Source organism: Artemia sp. Qi Xiang Cuo, chromosome 15 (genome assembly GCF_049724085.1).
Source record: "Artemia sp. Qi Xiang Cuo chromosome 15, ASM4972408v1, whole genome shotgun sequence".
Lineage (NCBI taxonomy): Eukaryota > Metazoa > Arthropoda > Branchiopoda > Anostraca > Artemiidae > Artemia > Artemia sp. Qi Xiang Cuo.
In genome coordinates, this window is record NC_142808.1 from 27,297,821 (window position 1) to 27,319,068 (window position 21,248).

At 37.1% G+C, this 21,248-nt stretch overlaps 1 protein-coding gene across 2 annotated transcripts in view; it reads left to right on the forward strand.

Moving 5' to 3' along the window:
* Positions 1-5,486: 5,486 nt before the first annotated feature.
* Positions 5,487-21,248, forward strand: part of LOC148943509 (prolyl 4-hydroxylase subunit alpha-1-like) — a 53,889-nt gene continuing 38,127 nt past the window's right edge. Inside the window, exons 1-3 of one of the 2 annotated variants that reach the window (XM_089101609.1) lie at positions 5,487-5,652; positions 17,847-18,032; positions 20,074-20,247. In XM_089101609.1, coding sequence (XP_088957735.1) covers positions 5,584-5,652; positions 17,847-18,032; positions 20,074-20,247 — 429 coding nt within the window. In that variant the 5' untranslated portion in view covers positions 5,487-5,583. The remainder of the gene's footprint in view (positions 5,653-17,846; positions 18,033-20,073; positions 20,248-21,248) is intronic. The other variant, XM_089101610.1, reaches the window with a different exon arrangement.

Consider the following 21,248-nt stretch of genomic DNA (forward strand, 5'->3'; position numbering starts at 1 on the left):
ACATCCCAAATCATAGGTTTCAGACACCACACACCTATGAAAGACTCAGAAATCCAACTCAGAAAAGTCAAAAATAGCAAACTACATATCCCAAATCATAAGTTTCAGTCAACACACACCAACGAAAGGCTAAGAAACCTAGCTCGTAAAAGCCTGAAATAGCAAACTACTCATCCCAAACTATTGGTTTCAGACAACATTCACCTAGGAAATACTAGGAAACCTTAGCTCAGAAAAGCCTGAAGTAGCAAACTACACATCCCAAATCATAGGTTTCAGACAACACACATCACCGAAAGACGGGGAGAGCCTTTGAGGGTCTGTGGGTCCCTTGAGGGCCGGTGGTCCTTTGGGAGCTCGGGGGGACCTTTGGGGACCGGGGGAGGACCTTTGGGGGTCTGAGGAGGGCGTTTGGGGGATAACATTTCGAAATTTTTACTTTTAGTTTACTTTTTTTTGCGGCGCATCCCTGCGGCGCATCCTGCGGCGCATCCCTGCGGCACATCCCCTACGGCGCTTTCCTGACCCGCGGCACATCCCTGCGGCACATCCTGCGGCGCTGTCCGGGCCCACGGCGCAGCCCGGGGGCGGTTCTCGGGCCCGGGGGACCTTGGGGGGCCGGGGGAGGGCCTTTGGGGCACATGGTGGACGTTTGGGGCACCGGGGGGGCCTTTGGGGGGCCAGGGGGCAGTTGGGGACCGGTGGAGGGCCTTTGGAACCCCGTTGGTCCTTTGGGAGCTCGCTGGGACTTTGGGGGGCCCGGGGATGGCCTTTGGGGGTCTGGGTGGGCCTTTGGGGGCGCCGGTGGCCCTTTGGGAGCTTGGGGGTTCTTTGATGACCGGGGGCTTCCTTCGGGGTTGGGGTAGGAGGATTGGAACCCTTTGGGGTTGGGTTAGAGGACCTCACAACACTGTTCAAATGAAACTTGTGTATTATAACGACCACAGAGTTTCACCATTAAATTCTCTTCTAAAATCTCTTCAAAAATCATCTTTTAAAATGTCTCTAACTGTTTCGACGAAATGGTTCCATAACCTGTCTAAAACAGTTTCGACCAAATAATCCCTAAACGTAATTCAGCGTGTTCCTTTTGTTTTTGGCATCTCTGCGCTAATGCATTTCAAATTAATAAGAAACCTGATTCCCGCGGTAAAACAATTCATCGCTAAGATGTTTCTTGGAGCCATGTTCCATGGCCTTTGTTCCATTGTTTCATGTAACATGTTCCATTGTTTCCATGGCCTTTGGTTATTAATATCCTTTGGAGTTCGACCAAAAGAGTTGTTTCCGAGGCAATGACATTAATGACTTGGATCTATTCCTGGAGAATCGTTTCTATGCGAAAATTTTTAAAGTCTGACAGATGATGTCATTGGTTGATTGATCTGTCAAGAAAGGAGAAATTAATTTGTTGTTTTTAAGGGGAATTATTGATTCACGATAGGTGAATTGAGGTCGACAGCACAGGTGTTCCAAGGTCGATGTTGTTGTTGTAAGTGCACGCTCTCAGCGAATGTCAAGGTCGATGTTGTTGTTGTTGACACACCTTGGAAATTTAGGTCATTGACCCCATTAACCACGTGTTCTCCCTAATGACTCTATGCCCATATTTGGTGCCCTGTCCGTATTCTATGCCCTTATAAGGAGTTCGTACGGGGTCAATAGGGGCCATTCTACTAATAGCGTAAGTGTATCCAAGCTATCAAAGAAAGTAAACAGATTTTCTTTTGCGAATGGCATCAAGTTTTCTATTTCAGGTCAACTAGAGAAGGTATGAAACTAAATTAAACACTACTATTTGTGTCCAGATTTTTAAAAGGGTGTATGTTGTTAAAAATTGCTGAAAACTTTTTCCAGCATACAAATAGCAGGCCAAACTATAAAGTCTTAAAAAAACAAAAGATTTAAAGAATTATTTTCTTTTTCCTTAAAAGACTATTTCAACATAAAACTAACAGAAATTAAATTAAAAATTTTTTTCACAAAATAAGTTTTTCAAAGAAAAGTAAAGAACTCTATTTAACCTAAAATGAGCAAAAATAAAATCAAATAATCAACCAAGCGTGAAACTACCACAAATCAGCATCGATAAATAAATGAAACCCAAAACGAACATAAATTACAATAAATATCCGAGTCAAACTCAAAACGAGCAGAAATTAACATGAGTAGGGCTCAAAACTCCTATGCCTTCCCAAGGCCAGAACATAATTTGCACTTTACTGAAAAAAAAAACACAAATGAATGTATATTGTCAGTTTAATATACATATACTAATATCTAGTAATCAAAATGTTAATATTATTTGATTTATTAAAGTTATAAAAGTAAAAACATTTATACTTTTTATTAATATCTAATCTACTCACAGGTCTAATCTTTGAACAATACTGCATTATAGGCTTCTAGCTTTTCTCACGAAAAATGAACATTTGGACGTCGCTAAAATGACAAAAATAAAAAAACGACAAAGGAAGATTCTCAAATCTCTTCACAGCATAATTATTTCTTTTTTAACAGAAGGTAGAATTCCCCCAATAACCATTTTCTCTCATCTATGCCTGGATTATCGATATCACATGATTTATGTTTTGTTTATTGTAATCGGAGTCAAGGACCCTGTGGGACTGTGCCCCCTCGTATGAAAATTTTTTCGGTTTATCCTATAGTTTTCTTGATCTTTCGTGTAATCTGCCTATTTTGGCACTTTTTCTAAATTGCCACCCTCTCCAAAACAAAACCCTGTGCTAGTGCCAAGTCAGATCTATGTTAGTTTACCTAAGTAATACCAATGAGGAAATAACACAGATCATTCCCTGGTAACTTGATTTACTTGTCAAACAGTTCGCGGTAACAAACTGTAAGTAAGGAGTGACCCGGCTTAATGGTAACCGAAACTCTAAAAAACGGAATTTTGGGACCAATAGATACATCAAAAGAATCAAATTTTAATGGTGATTTACATTATATAAGTTTCACCAAGTTTAGTCTTACCCATCATAAGTTACACGCCTGAGAAAATTTGGCTGATTTTCGAAAAAAGGGGGAAAGACCCCCTAAAAACTATAAAACCTTAATGAAAATCGCACCATCATATTCAGCGTATAAGAGAACCCTACTGTAGAGGTTTCAAGCACCTACCTACAAAAATGTGGAATTTTCGATTTTTTGCCTGAAGAAAGATCACAGATGCGTGTTTATTTGTTGTTTTTTTTTAATTTCCCCAGGGGTAATCGTATCGATCCAGTAGTCCTAGAATATCGTAAGAGGGCTCATTTAAACGGAAATTAAAAGTTCTAGTTCCCTTTTTAAGTGACCAAAAAATTGGAGGGCAACTTGGCCCTCTCCCACGCTCATTTTTTTCCCGAAGTTACCCAATTAAAATTTTGAGATAGCCATTTCGTTCAGCATAGTCGAAAATCTAATAAATATGTCTTTTAGGATGACTTAATCCTTAGGAAGGGCTGCAAGTTATGAACTTTGCCCATCGTTTACATATTGTATTGGTTATTGGGAAGTATACAGACATTTTCAGGAAGGATTTTTTCTGGTGGGGGGGGGGGGTGGCGGAGGGCGTTACACGGGAGAATCTTTCCGTGGAGGATGTTTCTTTGGGGTAAGGGATATTTCTATGAAGGTGTCGTCGGATTTCCCAGCATTATTTTAAAAACGATCGGAAATTAAATAAAAAAAAACAAGTTTTTTTTTTCAAATAAAAGTAAGAAGCAACATTAGAACTTAAAACGAACAGAAATGATTACGTATATGACCGGGTTCGCCCCAAGTCAATACCTCGCTCTTTACGCTACAGTTTTTTTTAGTGCTTTCAAAAGAACTATCTATTCTAATTAAACGGCCTTTGTGATTCAGGGGTTTGGGATTTAAACAAAATTTTAACTTTAGCGTAAAGAGCGTGGTATTGACTAAGGGTAGAACCCCCTCATATACGTAATAACACATACGTAATAAAAAAAAACAATAAAAAAAACAAGCGATACGGCCTCTTTACGCCAAAGTTTTTTAGTACTTTCAAAAGAGCTATCTAATCTAATTAACCGGCCTTTGTGATTCAGGTGTTTGTGATTCAAACCGAATTCGAACTTTAGCGTAAAGAGCGAGGTATTGACTAGGGAGCAAACTCCCTAATATACGTAATAAAAACATACGAATATAGAAGTTCGTTACGTAACTTAATTGGTAAGTTACGTCAGAACAAAATTTCGAGAAAGCCAATTAACCAAAAAAAGGAAAATTAATATGCAAATTTCGTTTTAATTATTCATGTATGGTGAGCCAAAATCAAAGCTGCATTAATTAAAAAAAAGAAGTTTTTTTAACTGAAAGTAAGGAGCGACATTAAAACTTAAAACGAACAGCAATTATTCAGTATATGAAAGGGACTGTCCCCTCCTCAACGCCTCGCTCTTTACGCTAAATTTTTTTATTGTTTTATAAAATAAAGTTGTGAGACAGAGTCAAACTTTAGCGTAAAGAGCGAGGCGTTGAGAAGGGGATAGCCCCTTTCATATACGGAATAGTTTCTAATTTCTTAATAAAATCTTTCAGTTAAAAAAACTTGTTTTTTTTTATAGTTAATTTCATAATAAGCCGAGTATTTCTGCTGAACCGTCGCACGAAAATCTCTGCACTCCTCGTCTATATCCCAAGAGTTCAAGTAATAGCATAAAAACAAAAAATAAAGTATTAGAAGTCAAGTCAAGAGCAACAATTGTACACATAAAAATGTATGTATTTTTTCTCGAAAACAGCTTGATATTTTTTTCCTGAAAATCACATGCTAACCTATACGTTATCTGACCTGCTAAAACGGTCGAGATAGGTGACGACTTAAAAAAAATATATTTTTATCCCCAGGGGTGATCGTATCGAACATATAAGATCGGAAGAGCGCTCGTTCATGACATCAGGTGAATTTTTTTCAGACAGTCGTTCTAAATTAAACTTCTGAGCGTCTGAAATCAAAACTTCGTTCTGAGCGTCAATAAACAAAAGAAAAAATGTAAATTTGGCAATCAGTTATGAATAAATGTGTCGCCTCACAGGATAATACAAATCCTTCAAAATTTGTGATTCTTTGAAGAATAAACAATATGGAGGAACTGAATTTACGCCATAATTTATTAATTCAAATGAAATTGCTGATGTGCCACCGCATTACTTAAAACTAAAGAATAAGATGATAATTATGCTAATACATAATTTAGATATTTCAGAGGGTAAGAAATATCTGATTCACATTAATCTGTGGTTAGAAGACTAGCGACAGCAAGAATAATATATATATAAGCCTGCGCCGTGCCCAGCACCATTGGCCGAGTGAAGCTCAGTCTCCTGGCACTAGTAATCAATAGCTCCGCTTTGAAAGAAAACGGAAAAGTTTACCAGTCACGATTCTTAAAAAAAACATCGAATCTCGATATTGATTTTCCACTAGTTTCAACATTCTCTCCTTTCCTTTTAGCCCTTACTGCTTCAGATTGTTTGTATCTTGGAAAATATGCCTATAATGCACAACTTTACACCCGTGCCATTGAATGGTTTGAACAGGCGCTAAATCTTTCAATGACAACGAATAATCCAAGGAGCACCCCAGATCTCGCTAGGAACTTGCTTTTGCTGGCTGAAAGAGAGGTATTTAAAGCTTATCTTTTAGATGAACAATCTTTGGAAGTTTCTTATTTTATTCAATTAAATTAAAATCAAATAAGTAGCTGTTTTTATTATATGAAATAGATGGGGCTATACAGCCATGTGAGGCATTTGAGACATACTTCAAAATCTTTCAGTAACAAGGATTCTTATGAAGCTATTCACCATGTCTCCTTAAATTTCATTGTAGTACAGGTGCAACAAACTGGTTTTGTAAAGTTTTTTTTTCTCCCTATGCTTCCGGATTTATTTTATTGCTAAAAACGGTGAGGACCTATCTCTGAAGTTTTTGACAGAAGGTGTGGACCTCAGGTTGAATTGACGATTATGACCAGGGCCACCAAGAGCCATGACCAGGCCTGGGGTACACCACTTCTTACACTCCCTTCATCATTCAAGGTGTCCTCGAATCGAAAGTAAATTTTTTCTCAGAAAAAAGTTCACTAATAGTCCTAGTTAGTATGTTTTGGTTCTTCTAGAAACAGTGCTTTCTTCTGATATAAGCAATATACTTATCGTTTTGCAGAGGGTTATTTCTGGGAATTAGGGTGGGGAGGGGGAAGAGAGTCTGGGATGCAGTTATATTGGAAGTGAATTCCAAATTTTACAATCTTGGTGCAAGACATGGCAGAAAAACAGTTATCGCTTCTTTTGAACTAAACATTACTATAAAACAATTGTTGCTTCATTACATCCACAAAAATATATCTATTGGATTTTCAGAGTCACTTTAAGATTTCCAGAGTTTCAGTGCATTTCAGACACACACACTCACACACACACATACCCTCCCCCTTAAGGTCTGGATATAGCTTTAAAATTACAATCAAAAGGAATGTACAGGACGTACGAAGACACATAGCATGTTGACATTTGACAAAACCCGATGCAATTTAAGTTATCCCCACGTAAACTTGCTCCAGGTAAACTTTGCCCCCAGAACTAAATCTCCAATCACTGCGCTCTCTAATGAAAAGCAGGATAAATGAACCACATTGGATTAGAAAAAATGTGTCAGTTACATTGTTAATATAAGAAACTAACTACCAGAGATTCTGGAAAAGGGCCCTGGCCCCCTGGATGCCTACTTGTTTACGCGAGAAATGAGTAACGCCTAGTTCGAGAATGCTTTACAATACATTATTATGTATAATTTTATTTGAAAAATTTATTTTAATATCGACGAATAGACAATTATCAGAATTTGAAGACTATTTGATCTGAAATCATAGACCATATAAATACAAATCGCATTGTACCCCTTTTAAGATCATATTTGCAGCATAGAAACATATTTTTGCATGGCCCTCAGTCAATCCTGCCGTTATCAAATGTACTTTTAATTATCATATATCAGACACTGACGCAGGAATACATTTTAGAGGGCTCACCTTTGGAAAGTGGCAAGAAAACAAACTTTCGTTTGCAAAACGAAAAAATCAAACAGAGTAATAACGAAATCGAGCCAGGTTTCATTATATGAAAATAAAGTTTCCTGCTTGTCCCAAAATCCATGGCCAACAGTGTATGAGCTGAACTGGATTTATAAATTTAATGTCAGATAGGACTATCCGTAGTGGTTATGCCAAGCTGTTGTTTCTTCGGGCCAGGTTTCTACTTTCGGATGGAAAGCTGTGTTCAAGCAGGCAAGTAAGTGGGCTCCAGTTTTAAATTTAAACTACACTAAAATCTAAAAATGCTGGAGTTATGCGATATTTCCTTGGCTCTATCGTCAAAATATTTGGTTAGAATAATCAGTAGACCGGTTGACTTCTTTATTTACATTGATGGTAATATTCCAAATGAGATGGAACACCTAAATTTGGTCACACTTTCTTTTTTTAGTTGTTTTTGAAAATGTATAGATAGATAGATATTTATTGCGACAAAGTCCACTTTGGGCCATGGTAATAAAACAACAAATAACACACATTAATACCAAACGGTACTAGCACACATAACAGGGTATAACGAAAGTATAATAACGATGAAAAAGCATAACAATTGCAAAAAGAAAACAAACATTATAAGGCACATAATATCATAAAACTAACATAATTACACAAAATGTTGCAGAGATGATCAATATATTCTAAATGCTCTAAAGCTACATGGATCATGGCTACACAAAAGAAAAAAGAAAATACTTCAAGCACACCATATAAAATTACATTCAACATTCTTTTCTTGTCCCACCTATCGTCCATCCTCCAAAAATCTCTCTCTGTGCTTCGTGGCTACACGCGCGTACCGCCCCACATTCTTAATGTCCACTCTACACTTACTTTTCAAATTCCGACCATCCAATCCTATATGATAATATTACGAAAAATGGTTCTCAAATAGTGGTGCAAATTCACGAAAATGGAAGGGAGGGGGAGTAAATGTATTTTAAAAAATCAAGGAAAGGGTATTTTCCAAAAAAATACCATTTTTTTAATACAAAGAACGGTATTTTTCATTGAAAATGCAAAAAAGAGGTATTTATATTTCTAGGGGGTCTGGCAAAAGATTGACGGAGGAGGGCAAATTTCCCTGCAGCCATGAGAACCAAATATTCAAACTGTACGCATTTATGAAGCAGAAGAAAGGAAGGATTCTTAAAGAATACTTAAAGGAAGAAAAACTTAATAGGGTACACTAGAAGAGGAAAGATAGAAAACGATAGAAAACGAAAGAAGAAATAGAACACAAACAACTCGGTTTCCGACAAGACAATAGATTACTACAGCTTGACACAAAAGCTTGTTAGCTACACTGAAGCTCTTAGAGGTTGTTAGTTTTTATAGAGTATATATTTTCTTGTTTTTTTAGAATGTATTTTCCTAATATATATTATATTTTATTGGAACAACAAGTTGAGCCGTTGACCTCGTTATTCCACTCTCAACATTTGGGAGTGAAGCAGAGGAATGGTATCACTCGTGCCTCCTAAGCCTTAATCTTGCTTTCATTGCTGAAGAAATAAGAGCTTACCGTTTGCTTCTTTCTAAGTAGTGCCATTCAAAAATTTGTCCAAGAACTATTTTTTTCTCAACCTTACCTACTTAGACTTAGACCTCAACTTAGACCACAAATCCTCCTGTGCCACCAGAGGCACCCAGGACATCCACGATTAGCCGCCAGTTGTTCTGCAAGTGCTTTGCCACCAAAACATCTTCCCATTGGGGTTGTATCGTCGTATGTATGTTAAAAAGGTCCTCTCTATATCTGCGACACAAGGTATTTTTTTTGGTCGACCTCTCTTGCGGTTTCCCTGAGGTTACTATTCCATGATCTGTCTTGGGATCCTATCGTCCTTCATACAGATCACCTGCCCAAGGATCGCCACCTTCGTTGCCGAATGATGTCCATAACCATGGGCTGGCCTGAGATAGATCGGACTTTCTGGTTTGTGACGTGATCTCTCCACTCGATATTCAGAATCCTCCGAAGGCAATTATTTTCGAAGACAAGAAACCGTCTCTCTCGTTGTTGACTTAAACTCCAGCACTCATTGCTGTAGAGGAGTGCAGAATGGACATTGTTATTAAATAGCCTAATTTTTAATTTCGTAGACGCGGATGAATAATCCTTAAAAAGCAAATAAAGTTGCTGAAATGAGTTCTTCTGTTGAAAAATTTGCTCTCTATGTACGCCATTTCATAGGGCTGATAACTATATTGCTGTGGCACACATAAAATGCCCCACGTGTTGCAGGACAATGACTGGTTGCAAGAACAAGCCAAAGTTCTGATTCAGTGCAAAAGAGAGTCAAGTCGTAATTCCGTAATTTAGTGCAAAAAAGAAATTTGGAGGCAAAAAGTATACCCGTGTCTACTTTGCTTTTTCTGCCGAAACTAAGGAGAAACATTAAGATGTAAAACGAACACAAACTATCCCTAATGTCAGGGGGGCTGTCCCACTCTCAAATTCCTCTCCCACAGATTTTCAAAAACGCCTTTTATGGGGTATTTTTATTGAACAGTATCTTTTCGGCATTTTCATCGTAAAAATTGGGAAAAAAACGATAAATTTGCCCTCTAAAGAAAATACACTTTTCCTCCTAAGCGCTCCACCTTGGAAATGACGATTATTGAACCAATTATTCAAGAAACCGCTACAACTTTAAGTGGAACGGAAAGAGAGTTGAAAAAAGCTTGGTAAGGGCTAAGACGCAGGCGACACTATTATTTACTTTAGATATATTTCTTGAATTAATTTACAGCACTTAAAAATAGTAATATTTAAAGAATAAACCATTTGATTAATTGTAATTAACTTATATTATTAGTGTTAAAGAAACCAAACATCTTGCAGCAGGATAATGAAAATGACCCTAACATCGGGTGGTGTTCCGGGTTTATATCAGTATATCGTGAATTAGTTAAATAAAGAAAACTACACAGATTGACCATTTGCATATACAAAAAAACGAAAAAAAGAAAGAAATAAGTGCGTAATAATCTCTTAATGCCAATATTCCACCGTTTGCCAATGTTATCAGACTATTAATAGCTCCTAGTGTTAAAAATATTTGTGAGTTACTGGATTTAAATGATCGTTGAAATTACCATATAACCTTATCGGAACTGCTGAATACTGAGATCGACTGTTTGCATGTCAAATAAAAGAAAAAAAAAGAAAGAAAGAAGTAAGTACCTAATGATCTCTTATTACCAATATTCTACCGTATGCCAAGACTATTATTAGCTCCTAGTGTTAAAAATGTTTTTGAGGTACTGCATTCAAATGATGATTGAAACAGTGTTGCCACCAGCGTTGCCAACGCTTTTAGATAAATTGTACCAGTTTTTCGACCAAAGTTGTACCACTAAAGATTAATTTGTACCATCTGAACAGTAGGTTGAAAATTTGCCGCTCACGTCGCTTTTCGACGCTTGCCGGTCTGGTAGTTATGTTTAATTGTTTTCGCTGAAAACTGAGAAAAAGTTCTAGGGTGAGTGAAAACTGAGAAAAAGTTTTATATGAAGAATGCTTCTATAGACTCTCTCAGCTTAACATAATAGCAGCTTAAAAATCGCCTTAATGCCCAAACCGCTGAAAGCATTCTAGAAGAAGTTTCAGTAAAATCTTCTGAAAGCATTCTCGAAGCTGATTTTTGGGGTTAATCCTTTTATTCGAAATTTTGGGCATTAAGGCGAATAATTGATAAAGTAAGAAAACCAATAACGTAGTGTCAACAGCTTATAATCCAACTATAGGATGAGTAACGAGCTCGAGAAGCTACAAACAAAACATATCAGCAATCACGCCATGAAAGTGTCTAATTCCACAAATTCCCATAGGTCGACGGATTAGGTTACCCACCGGCGAGTTACGCGTTGAAAACATACTTCACTGGTCATCCTCATAAGTTCTTGGTCGATTCTACTATTCAGAACTAAATTAATTTAACATAAGTATTTCGACTATATTGCACCAGAAATCAGGTTAAACCATACAAACGTAATAAAACTGTAACATTAAAAAAAAAGAAAAAAATAGGAACATTCTTCTTCTTCTTCTATTTAACAGCAGGCGGGCTTTTCACTATTACTATTTAGCCCTTTTCCTTTTGCTTCACTCTGTGGGCTACAGAGCTACTGGCTTGATTGCCTCATATTTATTAGATATATTCAGATATCTTTCAGCAGATCTTTCGACTCTAGGAGTTCAAATATAAGATGATAGATGTCGATTTCTATGCTCTGTGTGCAGGTATAGTTGGCTAGGCTCTTGGCTGATAGTGGGATTTTGTGGTGTTTGAAGTATTTTAACAGTTTACAAAGCAAGGTATGTTGTGCAGACGTCAGCATATTACATTCAAATAGGCAATGGTCAATTGTTTCATTATTCATATTACAATGCCTGCAAAGAGGGGACAGGGGAATTGAACCGCTTGAATTAGGAAACTTATACGAGAATGCAAGAAAATTTAGTCCATTTGTGCCAGAACGAATTCTATGGTAAATTTTAGAATAATACTTATTGGGAAAGGTGGAAAGGATAGGATTATTTTAACGAAAATTAATATCTGATAGTCTCCATCAGTAAATATCTCTAATCGGGATTGGTCTGCCACTTGGCTGGTCAATATTTATAGCATTTTTTGCTATTTCATCAACCTGATGACTACCACTTATGCCAGAGTGGCTAGGAATATACTGAAAATAAGTTCTTATGCCACTTGAAGCAAGTTTATATATAATGAGACAATGATAAGTGTCAATGTCAGACTTATACTGAGGAGCTAAGGCCTGAGAATCAGGGCTTGATAAAGAGTCGGAATATACTATAGTATTCTATGAACTCGCAATCAGACACTGCTCTTCCTTAAGGTGTTCTAATGCCATAATTATGGCATTTAACTCTTATAGATACATTATTATATAATCTCTCGCCTATTACAATTTTCAGGTGAGGAAGGAAAGCACCACTTGCTACCTTCTCATTCATTTTTTACCCATCAAAAAATATTTGGAAGTGGTTTTTATAAGTAATTGTATTAAGTTCAGCAAATTTTTTCTGGACAAAATCAATGGGGGTTAAATCTTTATTCCACTTTGAGAAATCAGTATTTATTATGGGGATTGACCAATTCAATGGAGGGGAATGGGGGAAAATAGGTGCAATAGACTTTGCCGGTACGAGGAACGTCTTATGAATATTGGCAAACTCATCTTCAATGCAACTATACTTGTCTGGATTTCTCAACCAATTATGCAGTGTGTGTGAGATATTTGATTCAATTTTTGTAAGATATTCCATCAAGAGAAAGCTACGTCTCTCCCTTATTGTTGTTAATACACTCTCCATAAGCAGAAACTTGGTGCTTGTGGGCTTCCTAAGACCAAATATCAGACAAAATATATCATTTTGTGTTGTTTCAATTTTTTGCATCTGGGTCTTTGCACATGCACCATAGACGATGAGCCCAAAGTCAATATGGGGTCTTATATGTGATTTGTAAAACTGGAGTAATGTTTTCTCCTTACATCCCCAGGGCGTGGAAAGAAGTATTTTTAGTATTTGTTTTTAAATAGCATTTTTTTTATTGTGTTTGAGATTTGGAGGTGGAAATTAAGTTTTTGTTCAAGAATGAGATCTAGGTAACTAATATGATTATTTTCTGGAATAGTTTTTCCATTTAGAGTTAGTTTTGCACTAACATGGTTCCGCTTTCGGTGAAATTGGATTCTTTTTAGCTTTGTAGGTGCAATGGGTAAATCTGAATGTTGAGAGCATTTTTCAAATTGGAAAAGTGACTTTTGCAGATTTGACTGTGCTATCTCAAAGGTTTTGCCAGATGACCATAGCACCAGATCGTCAGCATATTGTAGATTCGTGTGGGGGAGGTTCATGTCCCAGAGATATAGGGCAAAAAGGAGGCAACTGAGAACTGCTCCCTGAGGTAGGCCTTTGGTTATTGTCTTTTGGGGTGAAGAGGCTGAACCAACACAAACAATGAAACTTCGCACTTCTCTGAAAGATTTTATAAAAGATACTAACTTGGGGGGTAGTCCAAGGTTTTCAAGTTTGTTTAAAAGTATTTGGTGGTTCACATTGTCGTATGCCCCTTCAAAATCTAGGAAAGCTGCAACTAGGACATTATTTTTTTAGAATGGTTCATTTATTGCATTTGTTAGCAAAATGAAGGCATCTGCTGAGGAGTGGTGTTTCCTGAATCCAGTTTGAGTGTGAGGGATCATATGATTTTTTTCAACAAACCAGAGGAGTCTGTAATAGGTCATTTTCTCCATTATTTTCCCCATCACAGGAGTAATCATTATGGGCCTATAGGACTCACGGTTCTCTTTGGGTTTATTTTTCTTTAGGATTGGTAGGAGGGACGAACATTTCCGTATATTGAGGGACATAGAAGATGCCCAAGCGTGATTATAACAGTTTAGCAGTTCCTGATTGTATGAAGGGGTGAGATTCTTTATCCATGTAGGGTGTATATTGTCATAGCTGCCGCTAGTTTTGGTCCTAATATGATGTACTTCATTGTACATTTCCTGAATTGAAAATGGACCAGTTATATAATCGGGTCCTGGGCGTGGTTGGTAACTTGGGTTCATAGGAAGTGGGGATATTTTGCTTCGATTATTTGATGTTAGCTTATTAACAAATAGAGTTGCAAATAGCTTAGCTTTTGCATTATCATTGTCATTATGGGTATTATTATGTATAAGCTCATACAGGAGTGGGTTGGGGGAAGTCTTTTTCCCTCAGATGTGGCTTATGACTTTATGTATAATTGGCTCATGTCTGGAGAGATCTGAGCCAGATCAATAATCTGGAGAGATTATTTGCAAAATTATTCCAGTATTTATATTTAGCATCTATTATAGTCCTTTTTAGATTAAATTCTGCTTGTAATTTTTTTAAATATGTAGTAGGTGATGGTTTTCTTATGAATGCAAAAAAGGCAGCTAGGAAGCTGCCTTTTTTGTTCTCCATTTATTTTGGCACTCATTTGTCCACCATGCTTTGGGAATGTGTTTAGGGAAGGTTTTTTGGGGTTTTGTGCTGGGGATAGCATGATTAGCTGTATTTATTATTAGAGATGCCAAGACTTCAGCATGTGCGTCAACTGTTGTGTTTGAAATGCATGAATTTTGGGTGAAACTTGTAATTTCATCATTTAGCTTATTTTGGAACATAGACCAATTTGCTTTAGTGTTGATATATTTTGATGTGTGTTCATGGCCTGAACTGCATTACAGTTTAGAATGAATAATCATATATTTGGGGATTGCATGTTTGGTTGTGCATCCTGTTTGTCAGTTAAGGGATTAATTCCTGGTAGTGTTTCTGGTTTGTTTCTTCTTGGGAGGGGGTGGGGGGGCAGGCTGACCTCATCTCACCGGACAAGGAGGCTTGTTGACTTGGTGATTCCTTCTGATAGGGATGTGAGCTAGGGGGCTTAGAAGATTGTGTTTTATACGGGGTAATTGATGCATTGGGGGCGTTTGACTTTGGGGTTTTGGTTGGTTTCATTACGAGCTTTATTTGGTATTGTTGGGCAGCATTTGCTTCTATTGCTGCAAAGGGGTATGGAATGACCTTCTCTGTTGGTATTTTGAGTGTTAGTGCTCTTTTCTTATATGCAGGGCAAAGTGATTTATTGGTAGATTCATGTGGACCTTTGCAATTGATACATATAGGCTGAGTGTTGTTGCAAGTTGTCAACTCTTTAGGATGGAATGCTTTACAATTACTACACTCTAGGAGAATTTCATTGCATTTGTTTGTTGTGTGTCCCAGTTTGAGACACTTCTGACACTGGATAGGCTTTGGTTTGTATTCCTTGTGCGGTTTGATTTGCCCAAATAGGAATAACTTTTCTGGGATATTAATTTTTTCCTTCCGTGTAAATAAGAAGGATCTACTTGTTTTTAGGTGATTAGAGTTAGGTTTACCAAGTTGGGCAACATCTTCAACTGGAATTGTGTTGCCAGCCCTATCTGAGAGCCCTTCTTTTAACTCCTGAATGGGTATTTCTGGGGGAACATTATAAACTACTATTTTTGTTGGGGATTCTTTTGGGTTCCATTGGGACAGCTATTAGCAAAGATCCATCACGGTGAATATTAAGAGAGAACGTTGATTTTATCAATTTGAAAATTGCAACTCTTATTGCAGTAATCTTTTTTATTTCAAAGGGGGTAATAAGAGAAAATTTAAGGTAAATTCCTAAGTTTTGGGAGGGAGGATCTTGGGCTGGGAGAGGGGAAATGCTTTTGATTGGGTAGATTTTTTTCCTTTTTTAGAGCTTCTAGAAAGGACCTCTTGAAACCCATTATCATCATTTATAGTGACGTTAGCCCCTACACTGATCATTGTCCTATTCTCAGAATTGGAGGTATTATATGAACTTTGAGATAGTGAGCTTGACCAGCCAATATGGGTATCAGTTTCACTGGTATTTGGGGTGGGATCTGGGGGGACTTTTTTTTTGGAGCCCAGTTTTTTTTAACATCCTTTTACACAGTTTTTTCCCTTTGGATACAGAACCGTTTTCAAAGGTGGTTTCCAATTCTTTGAGACGATCCGTTTTGCACTGAGAAGCCCGTCAAGGTGGTGAAACCGAGACGACTTTTAATACTGGTTTTGTTCAGATTGACAGCTGAGAATGTTCGCTCAGCAGCAGCGGAGGCGTGTGGGAGAACAAGCAGGCTTAAAGTGAAACGCCCGAGCAGAGGACAACGCTTTGACCCATTAAAATTTTTTGCCTGTAAACCCAAAAGTCGTGCCGTGTTTTGAGTTCAAAACACGGCTGGATCTGAGTCAATCGAAGTACCAAGCTCAGAGCAAAAGGGTAATCTCTTAGCGGTGCAAGGTTTGGCTAATTTTGCTCTAATCCCATAGCATAGCGTGGATGAAGCCAATCGAAGTTTCTTACCAATAAATACCTGGAGTTGAAAAAGCGCTTTCTCATCTCATGACAGAGCACGATCAAAAATTTCCTACACTCTTTTTTTTAACTCAACTGCAGCAGATAGAGATACCTTTTCTTTGGCAAAAATCGCTCTCACCTGGCCCTCGCATTCCACATCCTTGAAATCGACGTAGTAGTTGGTGTCATGTGGGTTTATGAGGCGGGAATCACTTTCTTTGGTATAACTAGGCAACACAAAGGGGGATACTATTGTCTTGTACACTCCAGAAAAAAGATTATAGACAAGATGAATCTGGGTGTCTTCTGCATGAAATTGCTTGTTTAGGTCTTCGATATACTTCAAAATATGTACCAGGAAGGGAAAGTAAGACTTGAAAACCGCTGACAGCAGATTTTTTAGTATGGCAGTGGCCTTCCCCAGCTTTCTGGCCTTTTTAAGATTTCCCGCACGGAAGAATTAAGTCAAGCAATCCCACTGATCCAAACATCAAGCTACAACGGCTTGTCTAGACAAACATCGAGCTGCTATATGTCTCAAAATTTGATGTCCTTTCAATTCCATTTACTTTTGCAATTCTAAAATCTCACTAGCCCGTTTCAGGCTGAAACGAATACAGCCGTATACATCCTGAAAAAAATCTTTAATTTCTTTTGGCAATTGTTTGCCGGCAGCACTAGCACATATTTGAATGGAATTGCATGAACAACCAAACACAAATAAACTTGAGCCGTCTTCTGACAGCTTTGGCAAAACAACACCTTGCTCCCCATCATAACCGACGCATTGTCTGCAGCAAATCCTATTAGGTTTGTGTTTGGAGTTCCAATTTCTTGAAAAAGTAGTTTAAGTTATGACCCGGTAAACATCTTCGGCTGTACATTGCTGAAATTCTATAAGTTTCAAGAAGGAGCCTCTTGCAGGAAAACTGTCTTCTCGATTATCACCATTCAGATCAAGATGGCGAACAACTATAACCAGGCTCTTTGTGTTACTCAAGTCTGTGCTTTCATCAGCTATTATCGAGAATCTCTGTGTCTTGATGATTTCGCACAGATCTTCGAAACCAACTTCGCCAATAACGTCGTTCATGACATGTGAACGACGTTAAAATTTGGATTGAACCCAAAAATTTTCAAATGTACCGCATTGTACCAGGACCTCTAAATTGTACCAAAAAAGGTACAATTTTACCGCGTTCGCAATGCTGGTTGCCACCCTGGCCTGGAAGAATTTACTAAATCTGAGAGAAAAAATTTACTAAATCGCATCTGCTTTTACTAAATGCTCAAAAAAAATTTGCGCACCATCAAGCATCGATTTTTACTATAGGAGGATAATCAATAGTATTTTCACAATCTTTTTTCCTTTATTCTTCTTTTTTTTTATCTTTTCCTCTTTTCTCTGTCTTTTCCTCTTTTCTTCCGTTTTCATAGTATGATTGAAAATTCTGGAAACTTATAGTAGCCATAATATCTAACGTAATCAAAATCAGATTTTGTAATGAATGGACCCTAATTTTTTCCCTTAAATTCATGGAAAATAACAAAAGTTTTGTTTACTATAAATCATGACTTTTTACTAGATTTCGGAAAATTTACTAGATCATTTAAATTTACTAGATTTTTTTTTTACTAGGTCTAGTATAATCCTACTGACGGTGGCAAACTGGATTGGAATTACTACATGATCTGATTAGAACTGCCAAATATAGTGCCTAATTTTTATCAGCAAAAACAACCCTTCATTAAACTGAGTATAAACGAAGTTATAACTAGTCTTCTTTTGTAGCATGACCAAAAATTACAAAATGGAATGGTGTCTGATTACTTACATCCTCTGCCCGTTTCGAAAAAAACTGCAAGGCTGCAACGTGAAGATAAGATCCTAAATAGACGCTTTGCTCTTGGGAAACATCTTACGACTTACCAGGAACTTGAAAATTTCAAAGCCCTTTGTAGAGGCGAACAGTTAATGGTAATTTGGATTTCTTTCAGTTAATCGATACAGGTACGTACAGAAGAAGGGGGCTGTAAGAAAAAGAGAAAGAGAGCGACCCAAAAAATATTGGAAAGCATGAGAGAAAGAGTACAAAATGTTTTACTGCTAAATGGTTTTGACAATCTCTTTGGGTTTACTTTGACCCCTTATAATCACTGTTTAATTAGTCAATTACTGTTAAATTAGTGCTATAATTACTGCGTTTTATAAGTGTAATTATTTGTCATGTGCACAAATACTACAAGTTAAATCACATTATGTAAATGTTTTACGTGTAACATTCAATGTTTCAGCTGTAAATGCTCGGGTGCCACGTTGGCGGCTGGTGCTGAATTCACCCTCAGTGTATTTTTTTTTAATTGTGTCGAAGGTCAAACTAGCTATTATTTAAATTTAAAAAATATTTCAATGAAGTCAGGAGGAATGGGGAAAGCTAATGAGCTAGATATGACCCAAACTTTCATACCATCTGAAGATTGGAACCCTATTCGAAACCACAACGAATTTGAAGAGAAAAGTAGTAAGTATGTTTCTTTACATTTCATGTAAATTTACCTGTCTATTCTTGGCCCTTAATAACTGATAAATGGCTAAACTGATATTCAAAATTGAAAATTAATATATCTATGAAAAACAAAACTTTCATTCTATCTAAAACCTGGAACCTCATTGAGAACTATAAAGAATTAGAAGGGTAAGACATCAGAATTTCAAGGGACCGTTGGTTAAAGTGTTGGGACGTATGGTACAGTTTCTAAAATCTTCGCGGTTCGCAAGGACACTGGTCCAAAATAGCAAAACCTGGAGGTTGCACGAATGAGACATGTGGACAGGTTCACCACTCAGGATTCTTGCTAGGGAGTGAAGAACCAATCTATTTTGAAGTTTTTAGTCAATCAATTTATTTCATATTGTTTTTTTCTTATAAAATAAAGTAGTTAAATCATCACCCCTTCAAGGCCACATAGCCTAGTAAAAAAAGCAGGTAATGTGACAAGTGCAAGCATAAAAAAGATTAAAGATGCTTAATAAATAAAAAAAGCCAGGTAAAGAGGCACAAAAGACAAATCTGACATATTGAACGCCATAAAGGCAGTGGCATCAACTCGAAAGAGGTACGGAGAGGGGACTATTCACTAAATTTTTGTCTCTCTTCCCAAATTATTTGCCCTTCCCCTGAAGTTTTATTCCCACCCCTTAGATTTTGAACTATTCTTTTTTATATTTTTGCTGAATGCCCTTTTTAATATTTTCATTGAAAAAACTGAAAAAAACGACAAATATTCCTCTTTAGATATTGAATAATACATTTACGCCGCCCCCTCACCCTGCTTAATTTTTGTGGGTTTGCACCACTGCATAAAGAGTGTAAGATGGAAACCCAGAGAATTTATAACTATTTTGTAAAAGCCTCAAAAGAATGAACCCATGATCTGGCGCAGGAGATGTGTTCTAGGGGATTTTACATGGAACTAAAGGACTAATTTACTTTGAAAATACTAAGACTTGAAATCAATATGCAAGTTAGTATGATCTACAATTAAAATTTAATAGAGTAAAAGAGAAATATTTTATAAAATGAGCTTCAGAACTTAATGTTCATATTATTTGGTTTACTCTTAAGATTATTTAATATACTTGAGATCAAGCAAACACCTACATTTCTAAACACATTAAATTCTCAGTCAGTGTGGAAAGATATAGACCTGATTTTCTTCAGTAACAAATTCCCGTGTATAGGCTTTATATTGATTCCACTACGTTCTGCTGATGTCCTCTAGCACCGTTACCAAATATCAAGGCCTCGCCCAAGAGGGGCGGGGCTGGTCATGAGGCTTGAACCCCTTCCTGCCAAATTGTATAGTGATGGAAAACTTTAAGTTTTAAGAATTTTCTAAGAGAAAAAAGCCCTGAACAGCTTTTGCCAGAATATACTATAAACGGCCTTGTCAACTTCCATAAATGGACTCTGGATGGTGGAACAATTTACATTTCGTCAATGTTTCTCTAATTTCAGAGTGAACATGAACAATCAAAGCTCAAATGTTGGTTAGACACAAGAAAAAACCCTTACTTGTTGCTGATGCCTGTAAAGGTGGAAGAGAATAGTGATGTTCTTAACTTGTATACATTCCATGACATACTGACTGAAAATGAAATAGCCATCATTAAAAGTATTGCCAAACCTAAGGTAAATATTTTATATTTTGAAATTCAATATCTATATTACTATATATATAATATATCTTTATCTTGAAAATCAACAATTATTTTTTAAATATTTATTTTCTCTAACAATGTCTATAGATGTAACCGCAAAATGAAGAATTTCACTATTAGTGAAGGAGAAAAGTGGCGTAATCTCACAACTAAAATTTTTCTTACATTGGAATGTTCATTTGAATCAGTTTTAAAACATTTAAAAATTAACTCAGAATTAATGCTATTAAAACGGCTCTGAGATAGGGCTTATGGGCTGCTGACCAAAGCGGTTGTAGGTGGAGCGGAAGCGCAGTCAACCAAACGGGATTGGAGACGTCTTGCATACCAAAGGGAGTTAGGAACGGAGAGTGCGTGCTGAGAACCAGAAGGAGCTTGAGATGGAGCGTAAGCAGAGCTAACCAAAGTGGTCTGGAGACAGTTTACGCTCTGTTGACCAAGGGAGGTGGAGGGAGTCGACGAGAGCGTGCACACTTTTCACCAAAACTGTCGAAGTGCGGAATGTACGTGGGGCAGAGCCATTTAAGCCCTTCAATAACGCAGATTGAAAGTTCTTGTATGAATCTAATTTCAGCAAGGTGTAAAATCTCTAGATTTCTTCCAGGAGTTCTCCAATTTCTTCGATCATCTGTTAAGTATAATGACGTTGAAAAAAAAAATGGGATATATGTTACTCTTTATTAAGTCTTTACAATTGTGCTCAATGGTGATGAGGAAGATGCTTTTCAATATTTGGATAATGCTGGCACATTGATTACAGCTACTATTCAATCAGAAAGAGATGAGGGAGATGGAGGTACAAATGGTGGATGTGACGGCCGGGTAGATGATGACGAAGCTAGTGGGGCAGAAGGAGGTGACACGAAATGTGGTGATGAAGCTGGTACAGTTATTACGACTTTTATTTCGAATTCCCTTTTAATTATTTGTTCAGTTAATACATAATAAAACCATGCAAATAAAAGACCAGCA